Source organism: Squalius cephalus (assembly GCF_949319135.1).
Source record: "Squalius cephalus genome assembly, chromosome: 2".
NCBI lineage: Eukaryota > Metazoa > Chordata > Actinopteri > Cypriniformes > Leuciscidae > Squalius > Squalius cephalus.
Genome location: NC_137123.1, coordinates 49,748,402 through 49,769,702, shown reverse-complemented (window position 1 = coordinate 49,769,702; position 21,301 = coordinate 49,748,402). Strand labels below are relative to the sequence as shown.

The window sequence follows — 21,301 nt, the reverse complement described above, 5'->3', positions numbered from 1 at the left end:
TTATGGCTCAGCATGCAGGAAAAAAGGTAAGGGAGAGAGGGAAAGATGAACCTGTGAGAACATTAGCCCACCTCTTGTATCCAGGTAACTGCACAGGTTTTTTTGTTGTCATTTTGTCAAAATTTACACTGGCCAAAGTAATTTCAAATCTTTACATTTAATGACTTTTGATTGTTTCCAGCAATATATTTGAATTAAAACCAATTTATTACAATAATGGCTCTGTGAATGACTTATGTAATTATTAGAACAACATAAAGGAGTGTTTTTTTTTTATTCTGGCAAAGATTTTAGTCCAGTAATGTTTTTATTGAAACAATTTTTTTTAGAATGTTTGGAATTTTTTTGACTTGTGGTATTTGCAGTGGTATTTTATGTGGTTGATTATGTTTTCATCATAAATTATGAGCATATGTCCACCCAAAAACTTGTCATCACTCACCCTCATGTCGTGCCAAACCGTAAGACTTTCATCTTCGAAACACAAATGAAGATATTTGAAATGAATCAGAGATTTCTGTCCCTCCATTGACGCAACTATCAATTTGACGCTTCAAAAGGTTCATAAAGAGATTGTAAAACTAATCCATATAAATCGAGCAGTTTAGTCCATATTTTCTGTGAACTAATCCTTCAAGTAACAAAAATGCTCAGTGTCAAACTCTGAGTGGTTTATTTTAAGGTATAACAATGTAAACAAAAGAAAGCACATAGGAAATGATGACAATTATTATATTGTAATTAATAAACAGATTACATCTAAGAAATAAAAGATTCAAGAAATAATGTATGTGGAATTTTATTTTATTTGAAAATTTCAACTGATCTGTTCATCCTAAACTTATCTTACCTATACTAACCATGAGCGATGGTGCGTTTAAGTCAAGTCGGAAAGATTGTATATTTACGAGTTTAACGCCACCACAATGTCGTAAGTACGATTTTCTTTAAGCCCTGATCTTTACGAGTTGGGGGCGTATCAGTAAGAAATGTGGCGGAATACTTAGGTATTTAGCAGGGGATTCATAAACCAATTAAAAACATAAAAAAGCAAAACACATCTGATGCACATTCTTTATTCTTCCTTTTAGAAGTAGAGGAACCTTTCTGTATCTTTGTGTAGTTAATTAAGAAGTACACCGCCATCTTGCTCTAACGAAAGTGACTTGAACGTACCTGACGTCATAAACACGACTTTCCAACTCGTAACTATGAACTTCCCAGGAGGATTTGAATGCACCACAACACAAAAGCCAGTGAATCACATTCAAACAAACAAACAAACAAAAAAAAACATTTGTTTGTGGCTTTCTGTCATAGACTTGTCATAGACATAGGCCTTATTTGATCCAATTATACAGTTGCCTGGAAAAAGTAGCTCTATACTTTTCCTCTCTCTAAGTTTTCCTTGTATAGGAGACAAACAAACTTTACCTCATCTTACCCTTCTCTCCTCTTTATATAAATAATACATAAAAGGAATTCAGTGGACAACAGTGAAAGGTAGATGGGACGAATACTGTTGCAGGAGCGAGAGAGAAGAGTGCAAATAAAAGAATGAGAGACAACACATTTAATATTGATGTGGGAATCTGGGATTTTGGGAATCTGACATCATAAGATAACAACGCCAAACCAGAGTGCAGGAGAGATGGGAGGGGAATGACAGGATAAGAGGAGAGAGTGAACCTGAAATGGATGACAGAAGGAAAAGATAGAGAGACAGAGCTATTCTAGGATATTTTTACAGACACAAAGTTTCCCGTTCTTTCAGCATGCCGTGACATGCGCGCACAATCAGATACACGCATAAATCGCACAAGTCTTTCAAAACGCAAATCTAAAATATCAAGACATGCCACAAACATGTCGGAAAAGTTGCACTGAAACTTCCTCAGCTCATTTCTATAGTCTGCACTACCCACCACGGTCAGGGTCCTCTTGATTAAAATGCAACAAACAGAGCGAAATTAATTATTTAAAGGTTAGGTTTTAAACAGCTCTGTCTTAAATCGATTCCTTACGTTTACTGAGCACACTTCAAAAGAGTGCATATGAATCATTAATGCATTAATAAGCCAAAGTAGCAGCTTCATAATGGCATCATAGTTCTGATGCTTCATGTCAACTTGGCGATTCATTGTACGCTGTCATAAAAGTCTAAAGCAGTTTATTTTTAAGAATCTGTGTTTTATTGTAATTTATTATGACCAAACCCTCCCTCTATGTGCTTTAAACCAGTAGGATATTCTTGTTGGCTCTTGTTTTGAGGTTTGAAGGTAAATTGAGCATTTTATCAAACAGTCATTTGACTCTCACTCCAGAGGTAGTTGGTTATGGTTAGGGTGTTGATGAAGTTTGGCCTATGATTGGTTGGTAAGAAGGTTGTGTCTGGGTCAATCTGGGAATCTGTCCTACCTGACACACTGCAAAATGTTCACATTTATCACAACAGTTTTGCACAAGGTGTGAAATATGAAGTTTGAACATCTCATGAAATTGAATATAATTAATTTATATTATATTATAACAATACAATATAATTTCATCCACCCCAATCATGAGTCATACTATTGACATTGCCTGAACTGTCTAATATATAAATGTGAAATTATCGTAATTGTCATGGAACAAATCTAGACAATAAACCTTTATTTGAAATGTGAGAGTTGCATTTGCCACACTGAAGCCTATCAAGAGTATTGCTGAATAAATGAAAACAACATTTCATTTCATTTCAAATATGCTAACATTATCATTTATTGAGGCAGCGTATTTATTAAAATATTAGCTTTTAATATGAACATTTTTAAAAGTTTTACCACAAATGTTATGACCAAACTTTCAGAAGCACAAGACCAACCGCCACAGACAGGAGTTAAAACAAACAGTTCATACTTGTAATTTAATATTTATGTAAACATAGCCTATTTATTTGTTGCTATTCCACAACACTGGATAAGCTTTATAAAATATAATTATTTTATAAATTATATATATATTTTTTCTAAAATATATTTCGTTATAATTTTTCTTGGCAGTTTTCTAGCATTCACAAAGCACACAAGGGTTGAGAACTTATGGTGCCAACATCAGCCACTATGAATGGGTATTTCTGCCAAGATTAGGGTTGGCATCACTTCTGTGGTCTGCACTAATCCAGATGCTGTGCCTGGATACTTGTGGCACTAGAAGCTTCCAGAAAACACACACATAAGATTCATTGCCATTCTTACAAACTGTCTTTGCCAACTTAAAATAGAGATCGCATCGCACACAATTAAGCTCATCAACTTATTGTCTTTGGCTGACCAAAAATGCCTTAGATGAACTGAAGTAGAATCACTCATTTGAAATCATTTATCAGCTTCAGCCTAATAAGTAACCACATATGCTCCGATCCAGCGAGCTAGTAATCAGACAAAGTAATCAGAGCGTAGAAAGATAGGGTTTCTTCAAGGAAAGTGCATTCTACTGACTTTTCCTCCACAGAAATTTAATCAGTGCCCTTAAGACGTAATGGAGAGATGCATAATTCACTTGCTCAGTACAGGTGTGCAGTATGGACAGTTTCATAAGACTTTTTGCAGAATTGCCTTTAACTGCAGGCAATGTTTAAATTTTTTGCATAAAAAAGAACCCATTTATATAAAGTTAGAGAGTTTATTATAAAACCTTTTTGAAATGTAATATTTAGCGGCTCTTTCTCCTGGAGGCAACACTATGTGAAAATGGAAAGAAATTAATCAAAGACTTTGCCAATGATGAATATAAAAAACGATCTGCTACATGACAGAAACCAAATGAAAATGGCCTTTATTTTATTAAATGTTAAGTAACTACTATAAAGGTAGATATTTAAAAACATCAGATTAACAATCATGGCGTTCTTCATTAGATTAATATCCATTACACTGTAACACATTGTTGCATCGAGGCAACAAAGATCTTTAAACAATGCCTCATAACACAATTTAGAACGTTAAACATTTTCAAACGTTAATTATAAGTCATTATTGAACCTATTATTATTCTCTTATGCATCATGTGTTTACAAAGTAAAGAAAATGTGATTTTTACTCATCAACAGAGGGTCACTGTGCAACAGAGGGTTAACAGAGACAGTCAATAATTCCAAACGTTTCCCCAAAAACTATCAAACAGTACTGTATCACTAAATTCATGGTGTTTAGATCCTCATAAAAGAACAGTGAGGGGGAGAAATGGACTGATAAGCAGAGTTAATCAGATTGACTGTTTTTTATTGCAGAGACTGCAGAGAGAGCAAATTATATTTAAGGATTGCAACCACAGCTGTGCTTCCTTTCATTACATATACATATGCAGACGACCCTCTGGCGAGGGATAAAAACACACATCCATGACAAGACGAGTGTATGTTTATCACTCATTCTTTATTTCTTTCTCCCTTCAAACTCACTGTCTTCTTTTGGGTTCTTACATTATCTCTTCTTATCCTTCACACTTTCATCTGAATCTGAATGTTATTCTGTTTCACTCCTCTCTTCTAGCGACTCTCTGCTGACATTGAGGGCCGATCAGGGAGAAGATAGAGTGACAGAGATGCATGTTAATGACCTGAAAGCACTGATCGATTCCTCACTGGGGAGAGATAGAGAGAGAGGGAAAGAGGGAGAAAAGAGTGAGAGTGGTGGAGGGGAGGAGGAGGGGACCTGTTGAAATGCTGACAAATAGCTGAAGACATCTGGGCAGGCAAGAAGACGAACATGCCCCCAGAGAATGACAGAGAGAGAGAGAGAGAGAGAGAGAGAGAGAGAGAGAGAGAGAGAGAGAGGGACAAAGAAAGAAAGAGACAGCCATTTCTAGAGTTTTGTTAGCAACATTTCTTAAATACTAAAATTACTAACAAACCATCTATCTATCTATCTATCTATCTATCTATCTATCTATCTATCTATCTATCTATCTATCTATCTATCTATCTATCTATCTATCCATCTATCTATCTGGTTTACCTCAGTTCATGTTAGGTCTGTGTTTAATGACTTTCTAAAGCCAAAAAGCTCAACACGGTCTGCTGTGGATCAAATCTGCTTTTTAAAGGCAGACTGTGTGCATATGTGTACATGTGTGTGCGTGCACCAGGGGAACCGGGAAAGGCTCCACATGTAATATTTATTGGACATGAAATCATTGCTTATTCCTGAGGCCATAAGAAAAAAGAGCATGCGCATATACAAGCCCATTAATCTACCTCGGTGAACCCTTCAGATTACTGAAGAAAAACAAACAAACAGTTAAGTCTGTCATTTAGTTTTTTACGCGTGTGCATTTTTTATTTTTGGAGAATACAACGGGAAGAAGAAACCATCTAAATCATGTAGAGTTGTGTGTGACATTGCACTGGTTCCTGGGACCAGAAGTGGTTTTCCTCAAGGGGGCGTATGGAGACTCAGAAAGCTGAATATTCTTGTAAGCTGTGATTTAAAAATAAAATAAAAAATTATTCACTATCTGGTACCTGAGGTATAAAAACACATAGCCATAAAATATCACATGCTGATTTCTTTTATAAGCAGTTTGAACAGTAATTTATTTATTATTCATTTTTAGTTTACATTTATTAATCTCAGCAAAAACACAAATTTAGGGATGGCATGCACTTTGTTTCAAGGAGCACCATTGACAAAATTAGCTCACTTGATGCCAAAGACGAGATAAGTCATTAAGTCTGGTTAGTCTGGTTATATGGTTTTTGTTTAGTGTGCAAAGAGACCCGGATTCAAATCCCTATCTAGTGCATACTTTTATTTTTTTAAATAAACCCTTTTTATATAATATAATAAACTAAACAGCAAGTGATTACATGCATGTTCTTCTGGAAAACAGCAAAATCCACTTGGCTCAGAAATTTGAGAAGGCACATGCCTTTCAGTTTGAATGGACATGATTCTTCTGATGCTGTTACTATTATGTCGCGTTCACAGATGTAGGTGTGCAAATTTTCAAACAAACTTTTCTTCAGGAATCTGAGATCTATGGCTGCAACCAAAAACACTGCATCTGAACTGAGAAGCAGGAAATGACAGCTATGCATTTCGTGTTTGTTTTCGTGTACACTTGCTGACTCGGGGCATCGAAACAAGACTTTAACACATCCGCCCAAAATGCACAAAGCACTTCCAAGCTCTTTTTTTTGGGTAAGATCTGGATTAGAATGGACATGAACTATGATACGGACGCAGTGAGGATGGGCTCGATTAGATAAGCCATGTTTTTTTTTTAAGCAGGTAAAAAACAGGGGCGAATGCTAAAGCTTGTAAATTTTTATTTATATACAAACAGCAGGAAAGGGGGGAGGGGGGATAAGAGGGATAAGAAGACAAAAATAAAGGTGAAAAGAAAAGTATGGTTGGCAAAAAGAAATAATCCCACACAAATGCCAAACATATTGTTGTCACAGCAACACTCCTTTCTCAGCAACACAGCTTACTGTTTCCCCTTCTTTTTTCTGTCTCTCTTTCACTATCCATGTATATTTACACGGGCATCTTATCAAAATAGCACAACTTTATTTAACGAAACAATAACCTACTACTCTATTGGACCAGAGCTGTGTTCATATACATACATTACATCAGAACTGAACTGATGAATTGGGATCTCGCCTGAGAGCCTAATCACCTTCGAGTGTAAACTAAATGAGCCAATGGACATTGGCGTGCGAGATTTGCAATGGGAACTCCGCCCCGCACATATCCTGTACTAGGAGGCTCCTCGCTACTTGTGGCGAGTACATGAGTACACAAAACCTCTCAAACTTGTTAGGTGTCGCCCAGCCCGCAGCTCTACAAATGTTTGCTAGCGAGGCGCCGTGTGCCAACGCCCAGGAGGAGGCAACACTCTGAGTGGAGTGAGCCCTCGCCCCAAGGGGGCACGGCTGGTCTTGGGCCTGATATGCAAAGACTATGGCGTCTACTATCCAATGGGCAAACCTCTGCTTGGAGACAGCCTTTCTCATCTGCTGGCCTCCATAACAGACCTAGAGCTGTTCTGAGGTCCTGAAACTCTGTGTTCGGTCCACGTATAGGTGCAAAGCAGGAACAGGACAGAGCAGAGCAAGGGCTGGGTCTGCCTCCTCCACGGGAGGCGCTTGCAGGTTCACCACCTGATCCATAAAAGTAGTGGTTATTCAGTTCTGACGTAACATCTCCATTCCCTCCTTCAGGGAATATAGGGGTTACATTAGTAACCTAGACGTTTTCAAGCCTTGCAAACTTTTAACATATCTTTTTGCCATGAATTCACATTGTTCTTACAAATTCTGCTGATTGTCAGCCGGCTAACATAGATAATGTTTCATCGAATATTTAAGAATGAATTTTAGTCTTGGAAATAGTAAAAAAAATAAATAAAAGAAAGAACTGTAGACCCCCCCCCCCCCCCCCCAAAAAAAAGTATTCATTTTAGTAAGTAACACTTTTAGACTTTAATTTAATTAAGTGTTAAAAAATTACATTGACTGATTCAATTATAATTTACATCTTTTCTCTAGCAAAATAAAATAATTAATTTAGTTATGGTACTGCTGTTCATCACTATGATTTAAACTCATTTATTTAAATTATGCTGTTTTTTAGTTTTATTAGTTTAGTTAGTGTAATTTTATGCATATAATATACTAAGGTTGATGCCCTAACGGATATCCTTTGTTTTTGTTTTATCCTTAGTACTGAATCATATCCAGTAATTATATCATTTAAAATATAATGTTACCATATCTTTAATGTAGTTAGATACATTTCATTATTTATTAACTATTTTTATTAACTCTTTCTTAAGGGTAGCTTTAAATGATGCGTAGCTTGGCATGTAGCTTCCCCAATAAAGCTCATAATGTGTCAAGTGCGAGAGGACACACATGTGAGTGTGTTGTTGATGTGAGTGTGCGGCTGAAAATGAAGACAGCTGCTTAGCAACCTACGTAGCCTTTTAACGGAAACACACACACACACCAGCTCCATCTTACTCAGAGCAGAAATATCATTGGATCAATACTTTCTGAAAATAGGTCTGGTGTGTGAGTTTTTCTCTGGTTGCTCTGTATTTGACCTCCTGAATCTCAGATTTAACATCAGACTGATGCTTCTGTTTCAATCTGCTCTAAAAGTGTCAGGTTCACGTGACTTTTAAACTACCAAAATTATTGCACTGTTCACAATCACATTATACAGCATTCTTTAAATCTGTCATCTTGCTAGCATAGCAGAGCACACACAATCAAGCACTGACAAGGTCCACAAATTACAAAATCTCTTACCTGGGGCTTTTACCGATAAGCAGAGTCTGTTTACCTCCCAAAATACATAAGAAATTGCCACTGAGCTTGGGACTTGCCAGAAATGCTAAGAAGCAAGTGGCTGTCCAAGTTGGTGTGGCAGTCTTTTCTTTTTTTTTTTTTTACATTTTCTTCGATTAGAGAGGAAAGAGATGGTATTGGAAAGGAAAACAAGCAAGTTCAACTGTGCCACATGTTGGGAGCGCAGCCTGCAAAGCTGATGTGTGATGTGTGTACTCAAAATTCTTGCTTGAATTCTTGCTTCCTTCACCTTTAACCTTGTCATTGGCTAGTCAGCTACAGTAGTACACTGCTGTACATTGTTCTAATTGTTACATACATACTGATAACATCAAATGTGAAGGTATCAAAATGTATCCAAATTTTACAATGAGTCACTGAACAAATGCAATTAAATATTTAGCATAATTATAACGAAAAAGACAGTTAGTTCCACATTTAAGCTATTTTATTCGCAAACAGCATGAACCACCCACAGTCTGATGCGTATTGCACACAAAACTGGAAAGCACTTGCTCAATCTGGCAAGCTCTAATCTGACAAATTTCGGGAGTAAAGGCTCACAGGGTAGTTTATCAGTCCTCAGGGAAGAAAAGTCATGTTAACAAGGAACTGGTTGATACAATGAGCACTTGAAGGCCGAATTTGAGATAACTGTGCTATAAGTTCAGACATATTTTCTGCTACTTTTCTGTATATGGTTTTCAATAGTTTATAGAAACATTCAATATTCAAATGTCACTTTAAACTGTTCTGGTATTCACACCAAAACGAAGAATAAATGAGAATTCACAAGAAATGATTCTGTAAATACATTTCTACACAAGTCCCGTGGGCCTCAGGAGATCTTGTAAAAATAATAATAATGTCAAAGTCTGAATTCTTTCAATATCTTTGTTCTATTTTGTCCATCTTTCTGCTTGTTGACCTTCTTGACACCATCATGTACTTATGTTTATCAGGTAAATCACTTTATCTCTCTTAAAATGTATCTGGAACGGAAATGATTGCCTAAGTACTGTTCTTCTTTCTCATTTCCCCTGTTTTCTAACCCATATCTCTGTGTGTGTGTGTGTGTGTGTGTGTGTGTCTGTGTCTGTGTGTGTGTGTCTGTGTGTGTGTGTGTGTGTATGAGAGAGAGGGAGGCTTCAGGAGTCACTTTGATTCTGCTTTCTGTCTCTGGCTGAATGTGTGCAGGTATAGCTTTGATATTGTGATTGTTCACTGTGATTCTGTTTAACAGTACATGTTGAAGTCAGTGTGAAGCTGAAGAAGTGTCAGCTTTGTCTTTAATCCTCATCTATATGCTGCTTCAAAGCCAAGAATCATACTCACCATGCACATTCACACACCACACACACACATACACAATCTGCTGTAAGTGTACTAGGGCCACAAGATATAGCTAACAGCTACATCTCAATATTTATGCATTTGCTTTGAAATGGCAAAATAGTGACCAAACCAAACAGCTTTTGTATCCAATAAGATTCAAAAGAATTCATTCAAGATGTCAAATGCAATCAAAATCCAGTTAAAAATAATTAAGCCATTCCATGGTTTTCTACAACCATAAGCATATAAACTGCGATATGTATTTATACACATTTTCCTATAACTTTTTAATACATTAAAAATGCTACGCAGTGACCTAAATCACAGTGAAGTAAACTGTAAAAAGAATAAAACTGTAAACAAGGTGAAAGATTTTTTTTTTTTTAAAGTCACCATGAAATCAAAATATATTGCATATCTTATATTAAGTATATTAGAATGATTTATGAAGCATTGTGTGACACTGAAAACTGCTGTAATGGCTAATGAAAATAGAACTTTGCCATCACAGGAATACATTACATTTCAAAAATACATTAAAAATACAATTATTTTAAAATAACTGTTTAAATATAAAGTAAATGTATTACAAAATATTACTGTTTTTACTCTAATTTGATTCAATAAATGCAGCCTTTGTGAGCATAAGGTACTTCTTTCAAAACCATTAAAAATCTTACTGACCCCAAACTTTTGAATGGTAGTGAATATGATTAATTTATTTAATAAATATATAAAAAATATTCATATAAAAAATGCCATGCCAAAAGGCAAATATTACTGCAATATATTACCCAAGTGTACATAATGAAATTCATAAATACTTCATAAATACTGCAGTTCAGGGCTCGCAAAATCGCTTGCCCGATGTCCCGGGGCTATTGTGTTTTCCAGTCGGGCTACCAAAATGCATAACCGGCCTGCCCGACGGGCTATCTGAAATAGTGTAATCAAATTCCTCCCTTTATTCACATTATTGACTAGTTATTTATAAGGAAAAATATGACCGCGCAAGTTTTTGATCATGCTGATTTATCCATAGCGCAATTTCTGAGAATCACATGATAAATAAAAATTAAAGCTCCACTTGCATAAATGCTTTACTTTGCGTGTCAGAATGTTTGAATCCATGTGTTAACACACTATCACTGTAAAGCTGCTTTGAAACAAAAACATCTGTATTGTAAAATCTATTTTCAAAACTCCTGATGCTTAGAATCTTGTACCAGAACAATCAGAGAAAAGTGTCAAACAGTGTTGCCAGACGTACGATAATTATCGTATTTGTATACCTCTGTTCGATGTACGATCAATAATGAAAAAAATCCCACAATGTACGATAATTTCAGAATTGTGTTGTGTCGTTGTAATCAGAGTTTCTATACAAATTGGTCTAGCTTTGGATTCAACATCTAGCGTCATGATCGTGAGGAGAACGTGAACGTGGTGTTACGCATGTCTTCCATCTCATCTAACGTTACGTCTTCTCAGCCAGCCAATCATTGTGGAGAATGACTCTCTCTCTCGCGAGCACAAGTTAACGTTCCTTTTGTATATTGTAAACAAAATTGCATATCATAAACATGTAATCATATACAAAAAAATATCATAAACAAAAAAAGTTAACGTTCCTGCCGCTTAGTTTGGTCGTTTCCAATCGGAGGTCGATAGTTTAGCAATAAAATAATTTGCAGGTCATGTCAAAAAGTTATTGGTCTCTAGATAAATAGCTATATTCTGTATGTTTGACTCGTGTACGATAATTTTCTTCCAAATACAATAATTTTGGGCTTCTGGTACGATACTTGGACACTCCCAATCTGGCAACACTGGTGTCAAAGCTTCAAAGAATCATTATTTCTCCATCCCTCCTGCATCCAACTGCAAGTTCTGACGTTTGGGGTAGACAACTGGTGCTTCCACCCCTTGTAAAGCAGTGCCGTTCTCACTTAATTTATTGTTGCTAAGTGACAGAGATTGCGTGCGAAGTGGAGAACATTGCGAACATTGTGTGTGCGTGTGTGACAATTTTAAGAGGAACATGGATTTATGGCAGTATTTCAGTTCTATTCGGCCCAAAAAAACAGGTCAGGATGAAAAAGATTTTGATTGATGTTTTGACTCTTAAAAATTGTCTTTTTATTTGGGCTAGTAAAATTCATTTCGGGCTACCAAAATCTGAAGAGCGATTTTTAAATTTTGCGAGCCCTGAGTTTAAGCTAGGTGAGTTAAGTTCAACACATGCTGTCATTTACACAATTGCCTTACACACACCACACAAAGTTCCACACACACATCTGTGCTTAAATTTTAAACCACAACCACAACCACCAACACAAGGTCACTTTAACTGCAATTTCAGCAGAATCTCTGCTTGGGGAATCCACACACACACACACACACACACACACAGGTAAAGTGATGGTAAATCCCATTTGTGTTTGTGAGTGTGTGCAAATGTGCATCGAGTCATTTATCACTGGTGTCCCCTGTTTTTTCAGCCTGTCCCATGGGCTGATGGGAGATATGGCAACCAGTCACTAAGAGTGACATTCTAATCTACAATACCTACATCTAGAGCACACAGGGTTCCTTTCTTTCTCACTTTCGCTCTTGTTTTCTATCTCACATCTTTACACTCTCAACAAATACATGACATGAGCCTATTTATGACAAGAGTCAAAAAGTAACTGTTGTATGATTGTTTAAGTAATCTAATGGAGAACAAGAATTTTGGTGATATTTTACAAACCAGTGGCTCTCAACTGTTTTTGCTTTAGTATAATGATCAAATGATTTCCAAAAACCATGCTTATATTAAATTTAAGTGAACATATTTAACAAAGACTGGGATTTTTTTTACCTGCTTTTCGAGAATCAGGACATCCCAGGCTACTTTCTACCAATACACAGCAAATATATATAGCCTAACAATGTGTGATTATATGATTAGTTGCATTTTGTTTTAGCCATTTGGCATTGTTTTTTTCACTTCTGACCGTATCAGAACAGACTTGTGTCCCATTTTTGGGTCGCTACCTACCAGTTGAGCACCATGGGTTTTCCATTGATTAGCTGTTATCTGCCATTTCATTCCACTGGCTTAGTATCGGCCTTTCCTCACACACGCACAGACACATGCACCTGTTCTGGATTCTGATAGCCTGCCATAAACAGTCAGATTCTTCTCTATAACCAGCAGTAACAGTGGCTAAAAACAATGGCTGGTGGATCAAAGCCTTCCCACTTCTCTCCCCCATCACTGCATGCCTTGTTTTTCCCCAGAATCCTCCGGGAATTTTCCGCTGACATTTCCAGCCGTGCTCCAGAGCGACTAGCTCTAATTCTCTCCCTGAGCACCCCCTCCAGAATCTCCATCTTACCACTGGCTCATTTGCCAGGTCTAAATTAGCTCAGACCAATCGGGAAGAATTTGACAGTGGACATTCTTAGCTAGCAACATCTGGGGAGGTGTCACGTGCTTAGCCACTAACCTTTCTCAGAGAACATTAGATTCGGAAATTAAATGTACCCACGCTAGGTAAATGGTACCATATACTGTTTATAGAGTCTGTTTGAAACCAAGTGACAGCTAACAAGAAAATTACCCATGGAGAGCAACCATAAAGAATGTGTCATCACTTCCCGTGTCCAACGGGTTCAATATTTTGAAATAATTGAAGCCAGTCAGTTTTAGATTTCTGACAAAGATGTGTAAATGTTAGGTACCTCATTTATAATCCCTCTTAATAAATATTTATGGAAACTCCACAAAAATATGCATATACCTAATCAGTAGCCTAATTACCATAAGTACCAAAAGTTTTTATCATGCAAGTGTGCAGACGGGAATAAACTAAACAATAAACCTTTTGTTCTAAACCTTGATGCTGTTTTCCGTGAAAGTAGAATTTAGAAGAAATTTCAGACAACTCTTTCCATTGAACAACACTTCGTAGTCATCGGTGGCATTATCAAGTAAAAAAAAAATCTGGTGATGATACACTGGGCAACTTTTTGAGCAATGTTGCTGGGCAATTGTTGCCGTCAACGGGCAACCAGGAGACACGCCCTGTGTCTCCTGGTTGCCCGTTGACGGCAACAATTGCCCAGCAACATTGCTGGGCAATTGATCTAAGTATCCAGATAGAAATTTGTTGCCCATTCTCAATGGGAAAGTGCCCAAGGACGATTGCCCAGCAATATTTCTCAAAAAAGTTGCCCTCTGTATTATCACCTTAAAAGTAGTAATTTCGCACTTAATAAAGCACAACAGAACATTTTTAACAATTTAACAATATAATCATGGAGGCCTCCATTGCTCTCCTGGGTGCCATACGGCAATTTACACTTTGGCCAGTAGGTGGCGGAAATTAACCTTTTTGCATTTGCTGTGTTCAAAATTGCCCCCTATACCCTCATTCACTATTCCCTACATTGCTCCACTACAATAGTTCACTTGAAGGAGCGAATGAAAACAAGTGAGTGAATTCGGACACTGAATGCGCCGAAAGGGCAGCCACTTTTGCATAGTATGTGCTCATCATCATTTGAAACGTAGCAAACTGACAGCTCCAGTCCAGTTGTCATGAAAATATTTATCTTGAACTCAGTCATGGAAACTGTATACGCCTTAATTAAACAATTTAATAATCAGTTAAAAAGGAATTTATACCTGTATGATATTACGCTGTAGCCACATTGGACCAGCGGTTTGGAAAACGGATGGCTGATTCAGCTGCGGGCGCCATCTTCTGGTGAGACGCGGGAATTCATTCGACTCATAGGTATTCTCTAGCCGTTGAGCGTACATCGGGTGTACACTCGTTATTGCGGTGCATTGTGGGACTGAATGAGTGCATTTGATAATGTCCACTATGGTTTCGGACACCACTACAAATGGCTGTCCCCATAAATAGTGCCCTATTTGAGAGTACAGGGGGCGATTTCAGACACAGTCATTGATTTGACAACCACCATTAAAACAGCATAAGTAGAAGAATGATGTTGCATTTCCACTAGGCTTACATACTGGACAGGAGAATTGTGCTGCATGGCGCACAGCAGATCAATCGCGACCGCCACAATTTTACTGTAATGTTACTGGTTGTTTTTCACTAAAACCTTTTGGAAAACAATCAGCAAGCTGCAGTTACTTTTTTTGTTGACACTCTTTAAGTGCTTTGTTAAGCGTTAAAGTGAGTCAGACGGTACCGCAACTGTACTGAATTCACCCAACCGGATATTCATTAAATTATCTCCTTTCATTTTCTACAGAAGGAAGAAATGAGTATACATGAGGGTAAGTAAATGATGATAGAATTTTCATTCATTTCATTTCATTTTAGACTGTTCTTCACAAAAGCAGATAGCTTCAGAAGACTTGTAATATAGCACACAAATTGTATGGACTACTTCTATGGTGTTTTCTGTGCTTTGACAATTTATTATGAAATTTGGCAAGAGCTGCAAAAACTCAACATTGCACAAAAATAACAGCATGTTTTGGAACAAAATAAATAAATTATGACAAAATGTTCATAGGTGAACTGTTCCTTTAAACATTTGACTCTCTCCTATTGTATCCATCTCTAATCGTTGCATAATGTCCGCATTAATTCATATACACTCATGTGCATGCACTTGAAACTGAAAGCTCTGGAAGTCATGAAGTCATCTCACAATGGAGAGTGAGCGGCTCTTCAATCTCAGAGAGGGGCCAAACGTGGGAACGAGATTATGAATGAGTATGTGAAAGAGAGAATGAACACCATTTTACTGCTCTTGTCCCTCTAAATAGCCTCTTTATACTGACTGAGGCCAACTCAAACACCCACTCCAATTCAGTGACACACACACACACAACATCCCCTTCTTGTCCTCACAAAAACATTCACATTTAGTATATCAGACGTGAACACCTGTGACTAAAAATCAACCAAATAGACTTGATATTTAGTAAATATAAATGATATTTAGTCTATTTTGTATATTTAGTCACAGGTGTTCTTGTCTGATTTACTAAATGTTTTTTTCACCATTTTCACCAAATGCTGCATTTAAAAAGCCCACACAGCTAATTAGAGCTCAGATTCTAGTCTTCGTTCTGTCTTTTGTGATTAATTGGAACAGGTTGGAGATAATCTTGTGGTAGATGTGTTTGTAAAATGTAGAATGTCTCTGGTGATGCATCCTATCATGGCACAATTTAAATGCCCAAATAATAATTTTATAAATATATCTTATCATTTATTTTTAAATATTTTAAATTTACTCAAATTAGCACATACTCTTACCTTCACGTCATTGACATTCATTCTCGTCCCTTTCTTCCCCACAAAAATGTCATCTATGTCAACCAGGATGTAGCGTTCCAGAGATCGTGACAGCTTTCTGCCTGTGAGATAAGCGATGGCATCCACCAGTATGAGTCTGTGTAACCAGTAGCTCAGCCCATGTCCAAATAGCACACGCTGCACCCCATCGTACAGACCCAAGTCCTGCACGACGGTAGCATGGAGAGCCTGGGGACCTGGGATCATCTGGGCCGCCCCACTCTCACTGGGCCGAGCTTTAGCCAATAGGACTGGTTCATATGTGGAGTGATTGAACTGGAACACAGTCCAGTCTTCTCCTGGTAAATGCCCTCGATCCACTTCTGCTCGTGTTACGTAGAGCAGAGGTGAGCGTGGGTTTACGCAACAGTCCCGAAGTGCAACATTTGTTCGCAATGTCAGAGGGAAACCCCTCAGCTGCTGTGCAGGCTGGGAGTTTTCACTTGCACGGTGAAATGCGATGACGCCAACGCTATATTCGGCACAGTATTTATCCAGCAGGTCGCGGTTCCATGCATCCATTCCGACATACTTCAGAAGGTTCTCATAGATTACCAGTGCATAGCGTCCACGGCCTTTGTGTGTTAAAGGTGGGATATCACCCTTCCCTGGTGCAATTTCAGCATGGTAAAGGAATTGGTTGGATTCTAGAATGGCGATGATGTCCTGCCCCAGTTGAGAATACTGACTTTCCACAAATACCAGCACCACCGGATCCTTACGTGACGGATCGATTGGTTTTGGCGTCCGAGGCTCTGACTGTCGGAAAGGGAGGGCCCTGAGGTCAGCACAGTCTGGACCTATGGCACGGTCCGCGAGATCCAGTTCTTGGGTGGAGCCTGTGTAAAGGTAGTAGGCGGAGACTAAAACGCTGACCATACAGAAGGTGGCGAGGAGGATGACCAGCCTCCTCAGATTCCTCCGCAGCTTGGTGGCCAGATTCATGGCAAACGGCGCACATGTGTGGGAGTGTGCGTGGGTGGGTGTCTCTGATTGATCACTGATGGGCTAAAGCTGCAAAGTGGCTTTTTTGGTGATCATGCTGCAGTCATGTGACCATCTCACAAAACTGGCAAATCCGCTTCCAAGACAGGCCACTTTTGGTTGATAATGTGGCACAATGTTCAGCCAAGACACCAGCTGTTACCGAAATGAATCCTTCACCCAACTAGCAGCCCTCCATGTCCTGAGATTTCTCCTGACCCCCAACAAACCTGGAGATAACACAGATGACAAATGACAAGCAAATTCATGTTTTAGTACAACTTTAAGCATCTCTGAGGTGTGTGTTCCTCTCACAGAAGTGTTCATCAGGGGTGTGTATGGATGCTCTTGAGGGGCAATTCAGCCGTCAGCCTCCAGGTTGTTTTCAATCAACACTTCACCAGCTGTGGCCAACACTTCCCGGGAGGAGTGTGTGATTGGCTGTATATAAATAGGAAGTTGGAGGCTGAGCCAGTAGGAGCCTAAGGGTGGCTCTAAGGGAGAAATTCATCATTTGTCCAATAGGAATCGACTGTGTCGCTCATATACTGCATGTACATAAGGTAATCTACATGACCACATTTTGTCTTCAAAATGTTGCTACTGCAGAAAAAGGGATGGCGGCAAGATATTTTCTCATCAACTGCAAATGCAGTACATCCAACAAGTGCACTTGTTCACTCTCTGTTTATGTGTGTGTGAGACTATGTGCATGTCATGATTGGTGTAATATCGAAGTACGTAATTAAAGGAACATGAATTACACAAGATTGAAATAACAGATTACAACGTTGCGCTGGAACATCACAGGGGAATTCAAGAAAGTCGGGGGATGAATTGCATAAGGCGAGAAAAACTTAGATTACCAAAAGAGTGTTCCCTAGTTCTGAATCATAAGAGCACAGGTTTACTTAGGGAGTAGCAATTGCATTTACAAGACATTCTATATGAAAACATGAGCTTATTTTTGTAGTCTCTGTCTATTTTAATATTTTACTATTCTATCATGTTTACTGAAAACTTAATGATCAACAAGTTTAGTGTAGTCTGCGGGCTGCAAAGTCCCGCTATGTGTGCAGATTTGGTTAATACTTGCTAATACCTTCAGTAGTTGTGTGTACATTTAGGCTACTTACAATTTTAAAGGGTCATAAATCGGTCAAATGAAATAATTTTTTGTTTTAAATCTAACGTCAACAGGTTTGTATGATGAGGGTATGCTTCAGTAAATATCGTCACCTTCTTATAAAAAACACTGCGCCTAAGAGATGTCCTCACTTATATAGGCTGTGCGTGTTTCCCCGCGAGGCGGCGCATTCTTTAAAAGGGGAAGCATCGCCAGAGATGAGATATTTTGGCTACATTAATTGCATTAATACTAATAATATAAATATGAACACCTAATTCATGTCTTTGCTCAGTCCTGTTATGTTTAACAAGACTACATTAATGCATTTTTGTTAAAATCCTAAATAAACTACAGTTTCTGTTTAAGATTAAAAATGTCAAAAATAACCTGAGGAAAAGTCTAAAACAAAAAGAGAAAATGAAAGTCGAATATTCAGAAACAAACAAACAAACATAAAGTAGCCTAAATATACAAGTAAATGCAGCCTCAACACATGCAAGGATTCTAAAAAGAACACTAAGACAGTTATAATGCTCACGATGTTCTGTAAGCTAGAACATTCTTTTAGAACATGTTTTCAAATACTTTTCAATTAGCCCAAGACGATATGGCTATACTATGGAGACAAACATGCACATGTGCAATTGTTTGTGCGTATTAACGGTTGTTTTTCAAACTAAACCGGAGGCCGTTGTCAATCGCGCTTAAGAACTGATTTTGCTCAAGAGAAATTGTATTAAAATAAAAGAATATTAAAGCCGTTAAATAGCCTACAACGCGAGCGAAATTAAACGCACAGCATCTCCGGTCCGATATCGGTAATGTGACATTCCAGCACAGCATATCTCTAAATCTCACACACACAAAGACGTTCAGCACCCCAACCAGCACAAAGTTACAATACTAAACGTAACTCAAAACTAGCAAGCACTTTCGTCATCTCCGACGACGAGCTTTCTTACCTTGAGCTGAACCTGAGGTGCAGCTGAGCGGGAAGCTGTCACAGCAGAGCCGCCTCTCTCCGGAACACCAGCTCCTTACAGCTCTGAACCCGAGCGCCCAATCTCATCCACTGATTCAGAGGCAGCCATCTGGAATGATGCGGGGACCGGCTCGCTATTCGCTCCGCGCCCTCTTCCCCTTTCTCTCACTGCGACACGGATTAAAGGAGCGCGGGGGGGAAGACAGGTCTGGAGACAGGAGGAGAGACAGGACTGGAGAAAAGAAAAGCGCTCAAAAGACGAACTGAAGAGAATATCCCGAGAGGAGCGCTGAGACACAGGACTCCCCTCCACTGTCAGCAGTGACTGAATAGAGTCGCTGCCGCTCTCTGCGCTTTAGCTCACCAACAGAGAGAGAGAGAGAGAGAGAGAGAGAGAGAGAGAGAGAGAGAGAGAGAGAGAGAGAGAGAGAGAGATGCTCAGAGTGATTGGCAATTTATATTATGGTATGTAACGTAATGGTATGGCAAGTAGCTATACCTCAAATACATGGAAAGTGTGACAAGTACTATTATGCTAATACTTTTTTTTATCACGGTATAATTACTAATTATTTTCTTCGCTTAATAGCCTAATAGTTATAACAATATAGTAGTAGGCCTATGTTTAAATAAATATGCTAGCAGCTATGCAAAATAATACTCCATTAGCCTACATGTAGTCATACTTTATACAAATATGCGTATAATATAAAAATATATAATATAAAATATGTGTTTGTAAAAATAGTAATTTTAACAACGGTATACAGTAAAAACCTGCTAACCTATTATAAGTTACCTTACCATATGCTGTAAAATTATATTGTAGCCTACTTTAAAAGACATGTAATTTACTGAAAAATATTGTAAAAAGCACTCTAAATATTGTTAAAAATGAAATAAAATATGTCTAAAATGAGGTTTTTGACAATAAAATGTATTGCCTTACAATATGGGCATTCTCAGAATTCCCTGCATGAACAATCACATCTGTTTGGATTTTTCATTTAAAATCTATTTTTGTAATCAGTTATACTGCTGATAATATTTTGTGTTTGTAACATTGCGATTTGTCATTTTATTATTGACTGCAGTTTCAGAAGAGGCCGATTTTGATTCATTTCAAGCCATCATATTCTATTGTACAACCTAAATATTATTTTCAATGCAGCAACATATTTTAATGTCTCAAATATGTTGATTTATTAACATTAATTTAGTTTAATGAAAAATAAAAAAAACCCACAAAAATGGCATCCTGTAACGCTTGTTGCAGCTGCTGGTTTTTAACATCAATAAAATTAAAAAGAAAATGAGTAGAAAATAGCATATTTGACCCTTGGTGGATTCATTCCATGTGTGATGAAGAAGTAGTAGTAGAAGAAAAGGGAATAAAAAATCCCCAGTTGTAGATACTTACAACTGGGAACCATAACATCATACTTCTCTTAGCATTTAATTCCAATGCCCAGTCTGGTCTCCATGAGTGGGATTTTCTGTTCTGCTTTTCGTAAATCAAAACGGTTTGAGGGTTTAACTCAAAATGAAACAGGACAGTGCTGACTTCTGCAGAAATGCTAAAGGCAGTGTAGACCAAACTGTTCTGCAGAATTCTACAACTGGCATGAAAAAGATTGATGTGATTATAACAGGATGAAGGGAGGTGAAGATTTGATTGATGATTAGGTCATTTTACAATGGACAATATAACGAAGTGAAAACGGTTGTATACTCTCATAAACAACATAAGAGCTCTTTAGAGACATGTTCAAACATGAGTGCATGCACTCAACCATTTAAAACACTGAGTGTGATTTGATTAACAAACCAACACTCGCTGCATGCAAACATATACACACACGCTCAAAGTTAAACAGCTATTTAAAGCCAGATGAGAGCTTCTGTTGGGTGGCCCGCAAGTCTGATGAGTTGATACAGACAGGGGCCAAAGAATCTCTCTCTCTCTCTCTCTCTCTCACACACACGCACGCACGCACACACACACACACACACACACACACGCACACACACACGCACACACACTTCTTAGATACACTGAAGAGGCAGCATTAGTGTATGCCTCATTTGGGCCAAATGTGATGGTCTGGCAAGCGTTCAGCTCTCCTTCCTCTTGCTCTCCCACCACTCCTCTCCATTCCTGTTTCCCTCCCTGTCCATGCCACCCCTTTCTCCCC

The 21,301-nt window shown here is 38.1% G+C and overlaps 1 protein-coding gene across 2 annotated transcripts in view; it reads right to left on the bottom strand.

The window, feature by feature from the left end:
- Positions 1 to 19,440, bottom strand: part of ndst3 (N-deacetylase/N-sulfotransferase (heparan glucosaminyl) 3) — a 64,715-nt gene extending 45,275 nt beyond the window's left edge. Inside the window, exons 1-3 of one of the 2 annotated variants that reach the window (XM_079852861.1) lie at positions 19,087 to 19,440; positions 17,311 to 17,436; positions 15,973 to 17,225 (exon numbers count right to left, since the gene is read on the bottom strand). In XM_079852861.1, the coding sequence (XP_079708987.1) occupies positions 15,973 to 16,956 (984 nt within the window). In that variant the 5' untranslated portion in view covers positions 16,957 to 17,225; positions 17,311 to 17,436; positions 19,087 to 19,440. The remainder of the gene's footprint in view (positions 1 to 15,972; positions 17,226 to 17,310; positions 17,437 to 19,086) is intronic. The other variant, XM_079852860.1, reaches the window with a different exon arrangement.
- Positions 19,441 to 21,301: the final 1,861 nt, after the last annotated feature.